This window comes from Labrus bergylta, chromosome 7 (assembly GCF_963930695.1).
Source record: "Labrus bergylta chromosome 7, fLabBer1.1, whole genome shotgun sequence".
Taxonomy (NCBI): Eukaryota; Metazoa; Chordata; class Actinopteri; order Labriformes; family Labridae; genus Labrus; species Labrus bergylta.
This window is the reverse complement of record NC_089201.1, coordinates 20,645,049-20,662,446: the sequence shown is the minus strand read 5'-3', so window position 1 is coordinate 20,662,446 and position 17,398 is coordinate 20,645,049. Positions and strand designations below refer to the sequence as shown.

The window sequence follows — 17,398 nt, the reverse complement described above, 5'->3', positions numbered from 1 at the left end:
ATCGTCCTTCTTATCCTGCACCGTGTAATGAAGCCACAAATGTATTTATTTATGGGCACAAGTTGACGCTATGCACAAAGTTTAATAATAAAAGGGGTGTGACTCACAGAGAAACAGAACTGGGTAATATGTACACCTGAAATATTAAAAGGAGTAGGACATGTGTACAAAGAGTCTCTGTGTAATATTCTTCTTCTACCTTAGAAAGTACTTCATCGTGCACGACTGTGTTGGTGGTCAGCAGGACCAGGACCGTCTGTAGAAGTTTCAGCTCCTCCAAACCGTTTTCCATCAGCTGCCACAACATGTTGATGATGTTCCCTGCAGCTGCCTGTCATGCACACACAAACACCTTAAATGATTTACAGTCATCTTTGATACATCTGAGCAAATGAGCATCATTAAGAAGTCAAACAGGCGACACTTGTAGTCTCGATTGCTATGTTACAACAAAAAAAGAGCAAAGTTAGAGCTCAGTCGGAGGTCACACAACCCTGACTAAAAGACACAAAGCCACAGCTGGTGCTGCCTGCTTAGAGGTCACAACATCATCAAGCTCAATAACACGAGATCTAGCTGCCAGTTAACATTATGTGACTTGATGCCTAATGTTAAGTGACACTGCATGTCCTTTGTTGGGTCAAGCTGCCTGAAATACAAGTGCTCTTCACGCAACTCCTCTGAGCTGCTTCTCTTGTGGAACCAGCTCAAGACAGGAGGACTCATAACTTCAAGAAAATACATAAAATGTTGATTTTTAACGTCTAAGTTTCTGTATCTAAATGGTTGCTGTCCATATGAGAAATGCAACTAAACATATTTTCATGCCAGATTGATCATTCAATTATTCATTCATGTTAATACATAAATCATCCCATGAATAATTCTCCATCTATAAAGCATCAAAACATGGAATTATGTCTTATAAAAAAATGGTGTACCACAACCAGATAAATTAAAGAAATAAAGAACACCAACTCGTCGTATTTGAGAGCATTTTCTTGGCTTGATTATTGACTGCAACAGTTGATTGATGTCTGGCTATAGTCAGATAATATTTGTTTGAGCTTACATTCAAAGCTGCACTCAACACTGTTTGATTGAAGCATGTATTGTGAGTTTTTTGCTACACTGCAACTCTAAAACATTTCTACAGGGGTAATTAGTTTTGGATTTGCATCAAAGTGACTCTGTTAGTTAGTGTCATAGCATAATCCCAACAGCAACCATCTCATTGTCTGACACATTTTGCGTTGTAGATGCATCTTCAGGCCATACATTTCTCCTTCACAGTGTGTCATGCCCAGATTTGGAAATGTTGACTGTCTGTGTCCTGGGGTTTTGGATCCACCCAGACAGGTTTGCAATCAAAATGAGGCAATTTAGTGTCTGTTTTGTCCTAGAATGACATTTTCTTTTAAGACATCTGAACTGTCTCCATCCCTGAGGATACAAAGTGACATAAACATGACAAAGAATCTGACTTGGTTGTCTCAAGCGACATCTTAAGAATCAATACTGAGGCAGATTTGTCCTGTGAGGCCCTCAGGTAGCTTTTAAACCCTGCAGCAGGGAGCTGCTGATGATGTGGAGTGATTCTGGCAGAGGAACAGAGAGGAGTTACAATGTTCAATGGATTGGAAAATGTGTGTGTTGTGGAGTAGGTGAAGTGTGTGTCTTAGATGTCCTAGATGTTCTAGTGGTTTGTGGGGAATAACAGTTTGATAACAGCCGCTCAAAGGCGAGGAAAGACAGCTCTGGCTGAGAGATGTTGAAAAGAAAGAAAGGAAGAAAGATAAAATGATAAATTCCAAGGCCAAAAGAAACTCCAGAAACCTCAGACTGGCTAACAAAATCTGCCCTTTCCTTCCCTTGAACAAGCATCCACCCACTACCACTGAAAAAGGCCTCATAACATGCACTCAGTATGATCAGTCTCTTTGAGTAGGAGGCTTTCTGACGGTGTGAGGTGATGTGGATTATTCATGATTGACATCAAATTAATTAATTTTCATTTATAAAGCAAAAATTATAGGAACAACAAAAAAATGATGGAAATGTCATATCTTCCTGTTTGTACCAACCTCCAAGTCAAATATGATACGGTTTTTGAATGTCGGACGTGCTGAAGGGCACCTGGACAGTGCTCAGGAAGTGAATTTGCACCTCTCCAGCTACCAGACCAAATTCAAGATTTGCATCATGGTTTAAAGCGGCGACCAAACCAAGTCCTTACAGACTGAGCTAATGCTGCCCCGCCCCGCTGTAAGTGTATTTGTGTCTGTATGTGTAAATGTAAATGCACACTATATGCTGGGCAGTCACTTTCTGTATTCAATATTAGCTGTAAATAATGTACCGGTGCTCATTTTATTAGTACTCCTTCATTTCTTCTATTAGTATTATTATGAATACTACTACTGATACTACTATTATCTTATTGTTAATGTTTGTATTTATTTGTTTATTCATTCATTCATTAATCAGTGTTGTCCTTGTCTCTTTCAGCTGTTGGTACATTTTTATTTACCCCAATGAGGGATCAATCAAGATCATCTTATCTTAAATTGAGTCAGGAAACTTATGAAGAGTATTTTCAACTGGCAGAATAAAGTTGATTGATTACATATAACCACAGACTTGCCGCAGACTATGAATATATGGCAAGTATAGTTGCAGCCTAAATGTGCCTGAATAGAGAAAGAGTGTGGTCACAGAGATGACAGAAATGAGATCCACTAGCCTGCCATGTTTCACTCGTCTTCTTACAAGCTTTTCTCTGTTAGTGTAAAAAACCCTTAGACTCTCTAACCAAAGGCTGATGCTTTGAAACCTCTGTGAGCCTAATTAAATAAACGCCTGACATCAAAATGTAGAAAGCATATCTCAGGTCTGACTCCAGGGGACAGCTGGCATATTCAAAGAGGCTGAAAAGCTCTCCGCCCATCTCGGATTTAAATGAAATAATTCTGCATGAACAAATAGTCATTCAGGGTTGTTTAAGTGACACTGCACCTACAGACAATGTAAAAACAGTGCAGCAGGCTGGTTGTGATGAGAAGATGGACAGACACAGCAGGACAGAATGAGAAGTGGGAGAAAAAGGGGGGTTGGCCACTATTTGATGTAGCCTATGGTGACAGGAATACATTTAGGGTTAACAGTTGTAATATTCACATCAGCTGATTGAGTATTGATTCAGCGTATCGATCTGAATGAATTACCCTTCAGATATTAGGGAGGCTGTGCCCGAGGTTACAGGTGAACTTAAATTTGCAAGCATGTGTACTTTGAATGTGAAAACTGTTAAGGAGCATTGATGTCTCACTCAAAATGCATGAAGGAGAATTAACAAGTGAGGGTCCTGTATTAACTGTGACAATCTACAATGTGTAAGCAACACTAAACTTTGCTTCAGACAAAAGCTGATTCTTGAATGTATATTTATGCTATGAATGGTAAATGGGCTTGAGCTTGTATAGTGTTTGTCTAGTCTTCTGACTGACAACTGACTACTCAAAGCACATTTTGTACACTGCAGGTGTGGCTGCAGGAGCTGGGGATCAAACACCCAACCTTCCGGCTGAGAGACGACTGACTCAACCACTAAGCCATAGCCGTCCCCATGAATGTATATGACTGCTCAGCCTTAAATGAATCAAGGATCTATTTAGCCCTTTGTGTACATCTTTTCTCAAACATCATCAGTGTTATTTGTGTTGTTATTAGATTTAGGAGTCTCCCAGTAAAAGAGTCTCACATGATTTCACTTGTATTACTGGAGTGACAATAACCACACGTAGAAATGACTCGTGATGAAGGGATCCAGTGACCTCCAGCACACAGAAACACTTTCAAAGACTTTTAAAGATGTGTTCTCTCTGGTCCTTTCTTTATGACTTCACGGGGGAAAACGTTTTCCACAATGAGAAGAGTTATTGACTTGGCACATCACCTTGGGTCTCTCTATGAGGTAGAGTGACACAAGGTGATGAATCCAGATGAGAGTGTTGGTCTCTTATTGATTTATCTTCTTTAATCCATCTGATCAAAGAGGGGAAGTAGACGAGGGAAATTTAGCCTGAAGGAGCCTCAATCTGGGACCTTTAAGCTCTTATTAAGAAGTGACAATAAAGTCATAACCTTGAATAATTTTGCCAACAACAAAATCTGACAAAATTAATTAATTCTGATTAAACTTTATTAAAAAAAACTTCTCTCTAAACTTTTAATGTTATGTCCATTTAAAAAACATGGATCTTATATTGCCAAAAACTTCAGAAAAACCCCCTAAAGTTTATTTTGAATATCACCAGCCAATTTCAATAATTAGCAGTAGTTTACTCTAATCATTTGTCATGCTGGACTTTCATAAGGCTCATAATATTCAACTCTGAACACAAGCCTTGTGGTACTGCATGTCAGACGCCAGTATTTCTTAACACCAGGCTCCTCACCTCAGATACCACCTCGTGGGACATGAGTCTCTGGATGGCCGCCAGACACAGCTGGGTGATCTTTGGCTCTTTGGTGCCACAGCCCATCAGGAAAGGCTGCACCACCTCTGAGCTGTTCTCCTTCAGAGCTGCAGGAAGAGGACACAGATAAAGCTTCATGTCACTGTTTTGGATTCATAAAGTCTCAAATTTTAAACACTCCGGCCTCAAACACAAATCCATTTATGGTTGTTTTAATATAATGAAGCCTTTATGAACTTAAAGACATCAGGATCTAATACAGGTAGTGGATAGGAAGATATGAGGAACAAATAATGTCAAACCGCAGAATAAAATTACAGAAATAAATTCTGAATAACTTTGTAGGGAAGCTTCAGAGAGCAAGACTTTTATTTGATCCAAGGCTGAGTTATGAAAACTTTCTTTTACAGGTTAATCGAATGCCTTTTAACTATCAAAGTTTGAAGATGTAATTTCACTTGGTTTTTTCAGGGAGCTGCTGAAACTGTTCAAAGTGTAAATAATGAAATAAGATTGAAGTTGTGGCCTTGAAACATTTGCGCTCCTATCTCATCTCAACAGTGATTCAGTGCTTTCCATCCAATCCTGCATCACTTTTATATCAGAGTGAGATTCTTTCCTGATTCACACCTGCAGGTTTCACTTTTTTCGTTTTTTTAGTTACACATCGATAACCTGCTGTGGAAACTAACGAACCGATGTTGGAAACAAAGACAGATGAGCTCTTCTGCACTGAGTTGTTGCACAGTGTACAGTCAGAGTCAGGCGGCCTACAGTGGAACTCGGAAAATGTTGACAATGTGTCAACTCTGCAAATGTTACTAAAGCTGGACTTTTGTTTATCAAGACATCAAAGAGACGATTTCCTGTACATTTGTTAATGGGGGCACTGCAAGCACATTCGAAAGTCCTGTGTAGTCTGGTGATTGGCTGTTTAAAAACAAGTCTGAGTACTAGAATCAATGTGCAAACATTAAAACAGCACAAAGAGATAGAAACTGGGAGTTGGGGTTTAAATGTACTCAATGTACTTATTATCAAACATGGAGAGATACTAAATAATATACTAAAACGTGCAGGTGCAAAGTACACGTAAACTGGAATTCAAACTGTGAAAAAAGGTTTTTAAATAATAATCAACTTCACACTTGCTCTCCAGATATTTCATACAAACTAGAAATACAATTTCAAAAAATGGAAAAACTTAATAATCCCATAAAATGGTAATTTAAGATTCAGATAAGGACAACATTTTTAGAAGACTTAATCCTTTGGAATCAGAGTGCACTCTCTGACAAAGTGGCACCTAGATATGTCAGTTGTGGTTAACCACAGCTGTTCTCACTCTTTCACTCACCTGCCAGTATGTCCGTATTCCTGGCTGCAATGGTCTTAATCTTCACAATGCCAGACTCTGCGGCCTGGGGAGGGGGGAGACAGAGTAGACATTTTTATTAGATGTAATGTGTATCAGAGAGGTGCTGATGTTGCAGCACCATGGTGCTAACAGTGGCAGACACAACCTCTTGTAATGATGGCCACAGGGGAGAAACAGCTAGGCCTGGCTGCAGAGAGACAGAGAGACAGACAGACAGAGAGAGAGAGAGAGAGAGAGAGAGAGAGAGAGAGAGAGAGAGAGAGAGAGAGAGAGAGAGAGAGAGAGAGGCTGGGAAAACTGTTAAAACTGGTTTCTACTTGAGAAGGACGTGTGAGAAGAATGTGATTTCCCCAGTGAGGTGTCTGGAAGGGGTAAGATGGCGAGATACAGAGAGGAAGAAGTAGGAAAGTCAAAGGAGAGAGAGGGCTAAAGGGAGAGATGAGATGCACACACACACACACAGTGAGAGAGTCTTTGTGAGACAAACAGAGATACTGAGCGTTTACTAGTCCAAACAGAGGCTGCGTTGCTTATCTTTCTACAACAAACTCAAGCAACTGAATGCATGATCAGATCTTTTCTTCAGTCTCTGCTCCTCCTCCTCTCAGCATTCTTCCCCGTCACTACTCCATAACCTTTTCTCAAACTAAGGAAAACACTTTTCTTACTGAAAATAAACTACATAAAACATGTGCAAATTTGGAGTCAGAGTTTTACTCATTTAGATACCAGTATTGCCTCTGATACTAGATTATAACTACATCTGCCACCTCAATGAGCTCTTGTCTTGAGCATCTGCATAGACAGCAAGGAAGAAACACATGGTCAACTAAGACACTATGACCTGCTGCAGTCACATACATAGCATTTAGGTTATTTTATCAAACACTCTGTTTAACTGTAGTTGATATAATTTCCTTTGAAAATATAGAATTCAGCATTTAATCAGCGATACAAATATATTGAATCAGTTGTAGCAGCAGCCTTCTCAACAGAGTAAACAGCCAATGGGCCGACATTACCTTGATGCATTTTTCATACAGACACTGCATGATCCTGAATGTTTCAGCACGTATGTGATGCAAGTGACTAGAGGCTTAAATACTTTCTCAAAAACATCCTCATCCTACAACCTCCGAAGCCATTGAAACACATTATTGTATCAAGTAAGACAGATCTAAGGGACTACTGGTGACTGTTCCTAGTCTGACAGGATGAAAACATGTTAAAAAGTAAGTGAAAGGAGCAAAATATTCAAACAGCAGTTAGACGCCGACAACTGTAAATAGGTTGGACAGGGTGAAATATTTGGCCAACAACGGGATTGTACTTTAACTTGTCATTTCAACAATTTTGAGCCACTGGCGACTTCAACTCATAACCTGCTGAACACTCGGTTACCAAGCAACCGCTGGTAACTGGCCTTTTACCATACGCCTCCTTCAAAAGTTAATCTTCAAAAAAATGCAAGTCTCCCTCTTCTCCTTTGTTCCCCACACAAAGCCAGAGTTCTTTATAGGGCAACGAGGAGAAAACAGACGGAGCTTTTTTTTTTTAAGTTTGGAGTAATTACAACAATGCTGTGGCATTAACATACTGCTCCAGCTCTGAAGGATCACAGAGTATGAGAAGACAAGATCGAGAATATCTCCAGTTTTGTAATCAATCCCAACACAAAGTTTTCTCTTTGATGTCTATCGTTTGTATTTACGGACTGAATCGTTTACAACGCCCGACCAGACCTTGCGATGTACGTGCTCACACTGTACGACCTGATTGTTGGACACGGCCGGATAGCTCTCACTGTACGAGTGAAATCGGGATGGAGCGTTGACAATTGTTAATAAAGTTTCATTTGAATACTCCAACGGGCGGCGGTCTGTGAAAGAGAAGGAAGTGAAAGTTGTTGTAGGATATAGGAAAGTTGATACAATCGTAGATATGTGGATACAAGTTTCATTAAAGTGCTGCACTGATGATGTGTACCGAAAACTAAAAAAAAAAAAAAAAAAAAAAAAACACGGCGGGTTGCGTCCTGCCACTGGTCACCATGACTACAGTCACACATAACTTCTGCCGGACCCGACTCAAATCGGCCCGATTATCCTCCAGTGTGAGCGAGGCTTAAGTCAAACCTAAGGTCTGATGAGTTCTGGTTGGTTCATTTGACTGAATTTTTTTTTAGCTTATGATTTATATTGAAGGATTTCTTTTATTATTTTTGTTAGGATCTCAAAATATGGCAAGTAACTGCTCATTTGTTTCATACCAATGTATAAATATGTGATTATATTGAACTATTGGTCCGTATTTTTTTGCCTTTCATTCAGATAACCGGCTGTTTAAAAAAAATATAGATTAGACCGTATCGTTGATTTTTAAAATGCGTATAGCTGTAGCCCAAGATGAGCTGTGCTTTCATGCTGCTGGTTTTCCAACATGTCTCTACACCTGTGAATTTGTAATACTCCATATGCTTATATATTCTCCCATACTGCAACATAATATTATTGCATGCTCTGCTTAAGCTCTCAATCGTTCCAACTGATATTAGTCACCCAGAAAATTCCACAGTCTGTGGCCCAAGGTCAATGAGAAAGAAGAGCGTGTTTTCTCCAGTCGGCAGATACAGCAAAGAATATTTCAAGAACCCTTTAAAGACTTCAGAGGAGAGTACTTGTGCCTCTCAAAAGCCTTTGTTTTTCCAAGGTGGTTGTGATTGCTACAAAGCAGAGACCGCAAATATAAAACGAGAAAACTGAGGGTATATACTGTAAGACATTTGGCCCCATGTATGTCGTAAAATAATGATAAATCAGAATAAAAACCCCTGTAATGTCAGCCAAAATCTTTTCTTTTTTTTTTTAAAGCATCTTGTAATACAGTTTGATTAAACTACTAGGTCCACTGCACAGCTCGTCAAGAACATGCTTTTCTCCTTGCTTTTGTATAATCTAAGTGAATAGAAATCAGAAATGTCTCAAATTAGAAGCACATTGTTCGAGTTTCCTTTCTTCAGCCTCAAGTGGAACCAGGTGCTCCATCTTGAAGCCACTGACAACAAATCCCTGTATGCAAAATCTTCTTGGAGAAACCTCATCAGTCTCAACATGAAAAGCTTTTACTTTATTCTGAAGTGGAGCCTAAGGTAAACACATTTTCCATCAACTTCCTCCTACAGAGTGTTGATGAAGCTATTTACTGTGGGTTGTGCAGACCTTACTTCCATCTGAAACTGGAAGAGTTATGAAGTCACCACCACGTTGAAGGTAATACCACATGTCTGATGATGCCATTGTAGCTAAGAACAGAGACGTCAAGCATTCCCAGTTAATGAGTTATGTAATGTCGTGTATTGTAACAGTCTCACTGAGAAGCTTAAACCTGTTCAGAGGATTTAAATAATATAACAAAGCAGTCTCGAATCAACAATCCTATGATTCTTGTGAGTACACTTCTAGGACCTATAATTTTAACCAAGATAGAATTATAGTGGGATTGATTCATTTTGTGAAGGGGTGATTGCATGGGGAAAAATTCATTCAATACAGAAAATACAAACTGCAACTCTCCTTCAAAAAACAAACCAAGGCACACTATAGTGTTTGTGTCAAATTAAATTGGCTATTATTTCACATGGTAAAAAATATATTTAAAAGTAGCCTATGTGCTTTAACCAACTTGAAGTATCCAAAGAACACATAAATGTGATTACCACAAGGAAAACCCAACAGCAGCACTTCCACTCTGTTGTCTTCTTCATAATAACAATATTGTTTTTGTTCAGGTTTTTAGTCAAGGCTTGGCAAGCCTCAATCGCTTGTTATCTTACAGTTTGAGATAATATTTATACTTTGTAAATTGTAAGTCAGCCCTGTGATTGAATAGAGAACAGTTCAGGGTGTACCACCCCTTTCGCCCAATGACAGCTGGGATTGGCTCCTCGAACCCGAATGGGAAAAGCGGTATAGATAATGGATGGATGGACGGAAATTTTAAGTTTTTCACACTGGCAAAGTTCTTGTGAGATCATACCCATACAACACCACTCAACCCTGTGTTTATGATTGTCCTCGAATAATCGAGTCAGTCAATTAATTATATGGGTTTTTTTTCCAAGTTTAAAAACAGGCCTCAGCTGCATCACAGGAGTAGAACAGGGATTGTAGAAAATTATAGGAAAATAAATTGAATATTACATAATATTTAAACCATAAATTCATCAACTCACACCACTCTCTCATGTAGAGTTAAGTCACCATTCATCTGGTTCCAAGCTAATGTCAAATAAATCTTTGAATACAAGCAACTACAGCAAACAACTACAAAGGTTTCAGTAAAGTACATGTCATTGAAAAAGTTGTTTTAATCCAAACGCCTCGTAAAAATTGACATAACATTTTGTTCTCAGTGGAAAAAAACTATTTCAGGACCAGATCACATCAGGGAGGGTTCAGTACTTTCACTTCTTCTCCAGAGACAGTTTTTTCTGTCAAGGTCCTCAAAGCAGAACTGACCCATGTCTGAAAGCCAGCTCATTTCTCTGAAAAGCCACATTAGGGAAGCTCATCACACACTGACTTCTTCAGAAACATGCTGTGAGAGTCCCTTAACTCAGCATTTTTTTTGGATCTGACTTAGCATATTACAAAAAAAAAAAAAGGCTTATTCTGTCAGAGCTTCAGTGCAGCAGTGTCAGACCACCAAATCCCCAATCCACGTCGCTTGTTATTTTGTCTCTGTATGGCCTACATGACCGGTCTACAAAATGAGATGTGCTAAGCGAGCCATACAAAGCTTGTCCATAATGCTTTCAGTAATTCTGAAGGTTTTCCCAGAGACAAGCAGTCACATTTCACTGTGAGTTGACAGCAGCACCTGACTCATCCACAGACAGAGCCGAGGGCTGGCGGCCTGATGTTTTCTTTTCACTCAGGCAAGAAGCAATCAGAGCACAACAAACAGCAAAGCCCTGGTGGTTTCACTGGCTGACTTCTCAATGAAAAGGAGGCTCTGAGCGTGAAGCTATGATGCAGAAAAATCAATGGGGCTCTTCTTGGCTCCTCTTAACCCAGAGAAACCACTGGCTGTGGTGCAATGTCACTGTGGGAGATGGATTGGGAAATAGGGAAGGAACTGGAATGTAGAGCATGGCTGAGAAATGGGAACAGGGTTAACTCTGTCTTCTTTTGCAATAAAGATACATGGCTTTCATAAACATGACAGTAATCTATATGTCATATAATCTATGTCAGCTGCTGATTCATTTAAGTGTTGTGGGTCCTGAAAACATGGGACAGAATACCAAGAGTTATTTGGTATCTGCCTCTGATACTGCCCAATCAGGTTGGGACAAAATTATTGATACAGCAATCGTAGTCTTGATTTGTGTGAAACAATAATCAAATCACTTGTGGCAAATGTCAATTTTTAACTAAAAGAAAATACACTGCTCTTAATAGTTTTCCCAGTACAATACCAACCAGTACGCCGCTTGTTTGTATCATAATAACATTCTTGCTCCATCCTTGCGAATGCAACCATGACGGCTCAAACTGGAAATTGTTGTAACAATAACAAACCCATCAACCAAGAGCACAAGTGAGCGGAGGGCATCGGAAGCATCACAGTGACTCTATGCACTGCTGTGATCTTCAAGGGAAAGATTGTTGTAATAAGGACAAGGAAACATGGGTGATGATAAATCAATACTGAAGGAGATGCTGAATGAGGCCCCGAGGCAAAGGCCAACAAGCAGCCTGAGACCTGAGGCCTTTTATGGCCCTGCATAGAACACAAGTATCACTTGAGATAAAGCAGCCAATCAGCCTGCACCGGCAAAAACACAACGAAACTAGAAGACCTTGCTGAAACTATTTCTCTCTCATTGTAATGTTATCCTTAACCAAGGTGAGAGCTGAGGGAAAACAAACTAAACCTGACTGCATAGCTTGATATACTATTGCCCCGCTGAGCTGGCTAACGAATATTTCCACAGCCTCAAAAGCCACAATACAGCATTTCGTCTAATGACCTGAGTGACCACTGTTACGTATGAGAGGCAACAGTGAACTTGCAGTACCTGGGAATTACAGGGAATTAAAGGTAAAGAGCGCTTGACTGAGACAGTGTATGCTGAATTACATAACTTTTGGAGAACACTATCTGCTCTCTGTGTGCATTTCAGAGGTGTAAATGATAAAATAGCACCTACAGCTTCACACTTTTAGTAAATGCAGTGCAGTAAAACGACGACAGAAATAATGGAAGTTGTGTCTGACTGGTAGAATGAGTAATCAGTCACAAATGTCTGGTTTCTTTTAGACATTACATTCCAGGTTCAAAAGAATGTAAAATACTGAAAAATTGTAAATGGGGACCTAAAAGTAATGCTTGTCATAAAGAGGGTTATGTCGTTAGGTCATTATAAGGTTGGGTTGACTGTTGTCTTCTATGTGAGAATCTATCAATACACATACGCTGTAAAAAGGCCCTTACATTGCACCGCCTTGTACCATTCTGTTCTCTTACTAAGCCATGAGGTCAGCAACATGGCTACACAATGAAGCCAGTAAGTGATTAGATGGGATGAAGGAAAAAAAACATGTGAATTATACTTTGCTGTGCCTATAGATGAGAGTAGGCCTTCTTTTTGTACACTGTCCCTGATTCAAATAAATGATTAAACTAAACTATGATCAATTTTTTTTTTAAATCAACAAGGCACCTGAGTATTGTCCACCTATTAATGAACTACAGCAGGATGTTAAAACAGAAGCATTAGGGTTCTGAAAAGATGCTTGTCTGCGGTAAGAAATCATGCTATGCCATTAGTTTTGGTTTAGGTTGATCGGGATCTGAAAAACATGACGCCAGATCCAGGCAACACGGTTGTTGAAAAATGCGTTTGAGGTGCTCAAACATTGGGGAGGGGGAAAAAACAGCAACATGACTTGAGATACTATTTTTGTCGCTCATGATTATATATCCTATTTCACAGACATATTTGTAATAAGCAATCGTGTATTAATGATCATACTTTGGATGCTGTGACACTTTTACATGTCATATTAGGTGACTGTAACTGTGCATGTTTTGCATTGCTGATTAATAATGCGTTGAAAAAACACTAAACACTAGGTGGGGAATAAATCTATTTTGTACATTATTCACATCCAAACCGGTTGTTTCCAAATGTCCACATATTCTAAATAATGCATCAAGGTATTGGTTCTGAAAAAAAAAAACCATTTTCTGAACACATTTTGGCATTTAAGCCACTCAAATTGTTGTATTTAATTGTCTATGTTTTAGTTTTAGCAGCTACAACAAATACTAAGTGAACTAACCCAGAAACGACCCAGGTGTTAGTACGCTACTACGGCATGTCAATGAAACGTGGGTCAGCTTAGTTTATTTGGGTTCCCCTCGGCTATAAAGCATGCTTCAAACACTCCATATTAATAACAACTAATAACCAGGACATTAAAAAAAAAAACACCCAAAAAAAAGCTCATAATGTCACTGTCTGGTCGTGTAGCTGACACAACTTTTTAAAGTAGCCGTACAGTAAGTGGACAACTCAGTGTCCACATCCCTACACAGAGAACAGGCCTAGTAGTGTCTGTTAGGGGGTCAGGAGCTGCAACTTAAAATGGGTGTAAACCCCTTCATTATTACAATGATAAACATCATAATTACGGAGGAGAAAACCATCCACTTTTAAAAAGCTAACTAGCCGGGCTAACCTCTTTGACTGGGGGGAATTTCTTCTTGCACTCCATGGACAGAGACCGCAGGTCCGTCTGCATGTTCTCCAGCAATTTCTTCACCGCTTCGGGACTGCTGGTCGACATCTTTGACGGCGTCGTGGACAGATATTTCAGGAAACTTTACTCGATAATGAATGCGGGAGCTCGGCCGCCCACCCCCACCACCCATCCACAACAGGAATATAATCCGTCGCTACTTCACTCGGCTCCCTCGTAAAGGAAAATAAAAACGCCGCGGTCCATTGACACAGTGTCCCACTTCCGTGCGCAGGAGAGCAGCGACGACACCGGCACACGCCTCTTCTTCAAAGCCTGTTGACATTCGCTTCATTAAGTGACACCATTTCCCCTTTATCTTTGTTTACTTAAAGCTGCTCACTTGTCGAGTATATTTCCCTAATTGGGGAGTCTGCCATCAGCGGCCGTCAGCTCCACTTTCCTTCCCACAATGCTTCGGTGGACAGTGACACGTCACTTGGACTTCCGTAAACAGTTCTGATTCAGAATAATGGCTACAGCGCACCCTGCTGGAAAAGCTCAATATACACTTAAGACATTGTGAATATAGCCACGTATTGGCTTTTCTGTGGCATTGACATGTCGACATGCACCGCCTAAAGGCTAACAGGGAAGTTGCAGCTGCAGTAAGAGACATAGGCTACTTATAACAGCAGTGATTTAAGACTCCTCTTGCACATTAAGTTAGTGTGTACTAGCCAATTAGAGACAGAGTATGGGAGGACCATCCCGTCACCATCCTAGGAATTGCAGCATCCTGCAGAATATGGTCAATCAATTATTAGTGTGAATCAGAGGAAATTTAGAAGTGGGTGTACTCTATGTAGACTGAAAAATAAGTGGGTATACTTTGTATACCTGCGTACACCCTGCACTACATCACTCTTACTCAAGTGCGAACGTACAATCAGTTTACTGCACATTGCACATATTGCACAAGTTTACTTTTTCTTTCAATTTTATTTTATTTTATTTACCATTTTGTACCTTTTGCACAATTTAGAATTACTGTAAATATTATTTATCTTATTTTTACCTCATTTTATTTGATCTATTTTACTTTATTTTATTTTACCTTATTTTGGTTGTATTGCACCGCGGGACGGAAACAAACTAAATTTCGATTCCATTGTATGTCTGGCATATTTTGAAATTGACAATAAAGTTGACTTTGACTTTGACTTTGATTGCCTTTCTCTTGTGTATTTTTATAGGTCTGCAAATGTAGAGGCCTACTCTACATTTCAGACGAACAAGTACGCTTTCTGGCTCTTAATTTATCTGAAAACTATATGTAATAGTTTTTGGTGCAGATTGAGATTATGCAGCTCAATCATAAAATACAAAAAAATTCATTAAGCAACAAATTGCTTCAACTCCAACAAAACCATGCACCTCCAACATTAAAATGATTGACGTGATAATGCATCAACTAGGTTATTCGATCTCGTAGTAAAATACAATAAACCTTTTTGAATAATGACAATTTTTCGTGATGGTTTTAGAACATATGTTGATAGTAGGCCTGTAGTTGCCTACACAATTTTAAAGAAATTCTGTCTTGACCCCCCCAAAGAAAACAAAACTCAAGTATTAGGCTCCCTCCAGCTGTGCCTATTACAGTTATCTATTTGAGATGTATTTATGTGTATATTTTTTCACTGGGGTATTGCTATTACTATTTTTTACCTTAAGGATCTGAATACTTTCTCCACCACTGAAATTATATAACATATATTTCAACTCAAAAGTAAGTTTGATAGGCTTTACAAGGTTCAAAAGAATAATAAATAGTGAAAACAAATATATAATTCAGAATGTGGTTAATCAATTATTGAGACATTTATATTTCCATTTCTAAATACGCATTCCTCTGCAAGTTTATTGGATAGTTTAGACATTATTTATTCAAATAGTTACTCATTAGGCAAGATTTCATGCTAAACTAAAGAGCTAAGATTCAAAAAAGTAAGGCAGGAGCATGAGCATGAGATGTTGTTTTCGGGGCTGAATAAAGATTTTTGCAGACATTGTAAACAGGAGCACCCAATCCCTGAGGCTGCACAGTGACAGCCAGAAGGAGCCCACATACCACACTGCAGGTCTCTATTGTGTCATAACAGTTAACAGACTGCACCAGGTTCCTGACAGTCTTTTCCCTAGCTTATATTTAAGAGCACAAAAGATAATGTTATATTTTATATAATCTTAAACAGCCAAGAAGAAATTTAGTATAATAACAGGGTGAGACTTGTATGTTTTTGCAACTTTGTGTTTATTGGGCAATCCTAACATAATTAATTTCTTACATTTTTCTTTTGATTGAAAATAATAGAATACAGCACAAAATAAAATGATAATAATAATAATAACTTCATCGTTTGCCCTATGTTTTTTTTTTTGCATAATAGTGAAAAAAACAACAAACAAGCACCCCACATAGAAAACCACAAAAAAAAGTGACACACACGTAACCAATGACATAACCATTATTTAATGTCAGTATTTCATCAGTTTATGCAACCAAAATAGTGTTTCCATCCATCCCCTGTACAATATCTAAGCCTATATAATGAATTAGGATATCACCGCATTTACCCTTGCCCCCCTTGGTCTATATATCCTCCATCACTCGTCGCCATGGAAACCGTCTGTCAATGAATTTTGCATTTTGCATTTTTATTTTAATTGCTTTTTTTTCCGTTATGTATAATCCTTTGACAACTAGTTTCCAAGTCTCGTAGGTAGGGGGATCTCTCTTAAGCCAGTTCAATGTTATTGCCGTCTTGGCTGCTACGAGAAGTAATAAATAAATCGTATTTCTGCTTTTCATTGTTTCTGGGAGGGCCACGAGGATGGCCAGTAGAGGGACCCTTGGTAGGTGAAGGTTAGAGTTAGAGGATTCCACCTCTCAAGGGGGAGATTTGTGTAATCTGCTCTTCTCACAAAGCCCCACTACCGTGCCTGATGACGTTCTGAGTGGTCATGCTTAAGAACAGAACTTTCCTAAGGGAGAGTACAGACTTCCACAACTTTTGTGATACAAGTGATGACAACAAACATTACTGAGAAAAGCCACAAGAGCGTAGCATGGCTCTCGCACCATAGAGTTAAAGTACTTGCGTATCATTTTCCTGCTTCAAATCAAGAAGTTGATACTGTTTCAGAATATTTTGAGTGTTTGTAGTTGATGAAGTTTCAGAGTTGAAGTCCTAGTGTACCTTAATATAAAATCAGAACATGTTCACAGGCCTTGTTTGCACAGTTCTTAATAAATCTTTGAAGCTCAGTGGCACAGGGCTGCTCTCCAATCAGACTCATATCATTTCAATAATGGTTCTTCAATTTATGTTAGTTTGAGACTCAAATTCATCTTTAAACCTCATTCTGAGTCATGTCACAACATTAAAAGGAAACGCCCCAAAGCAATTCGTAATATTCTGCAGACTTTCAGTACTTTAAGATTGGAAGAAACTGCAGCAAAAATCGTTTTTGTGTTTGTCATGACATTTGTCAGCGGTGTCACTGACTATAAATAACCTCTCGTACAAGTAATTCAGATTTGAGATTGAGTCTAGGGCATACCTTTCTCACTTTCTCTTTAAAATCATATTGAAGCGGAATGACATTCAGAACATCCTGCCGTCTTTAAGGTATGAGAGACAGGGAAGTAATATCCATGAAAATGCAGCTTATGGATGGAAATTGTTGTGAGACTGAAACGGAAATTGAAAGGACAGCTGTATCTCTCT

The 17,398-nt window shown here is 39.1% G+C and overlaps 1 protein-coding gene across 4 annotated transcripts in view; it reads right to left on the bottom strand.

Moving 5' to 3' along the window:
- The window catches only part of mon2 (MON2 homolog, regulator of endosome-to-Golgi trafficking), a 38,769-nt gene extending 24,683 nt beyond the window's left edge, over window positions 1–14,086 (bottom strand). For all 4 annotated transcript variants that reach the window (XM_020660308.3, XM_020660313.3, XM_065956994.1 and 1 more), the window contains exons 1-4: window positions 13,605–14,086; window positions 5,836–5,899; window positions 4,458–4,585; window positions 200–331 (exon numbers count right to left, since the gene is read on the bottom strand). In XM_020660308.3, the coding sequence (XP_020515964.1) occupies window positions 200–331; window positions 4,458–4,585; window positions 5,836–5,899; window positions 13,605–13,712 (432 nt within the window). In that variant the 5' untranslated portion in view covers window positions 13,713–14,086. The remainder of the gene's footprint in view (window positions 1–199; window positions 332–4,457; window positions 4,586–5,835; window positions 5,900–13,604) is intronic.
- Window positions 14,087–17,398: the final 3,312 nt, after the last annotated feature.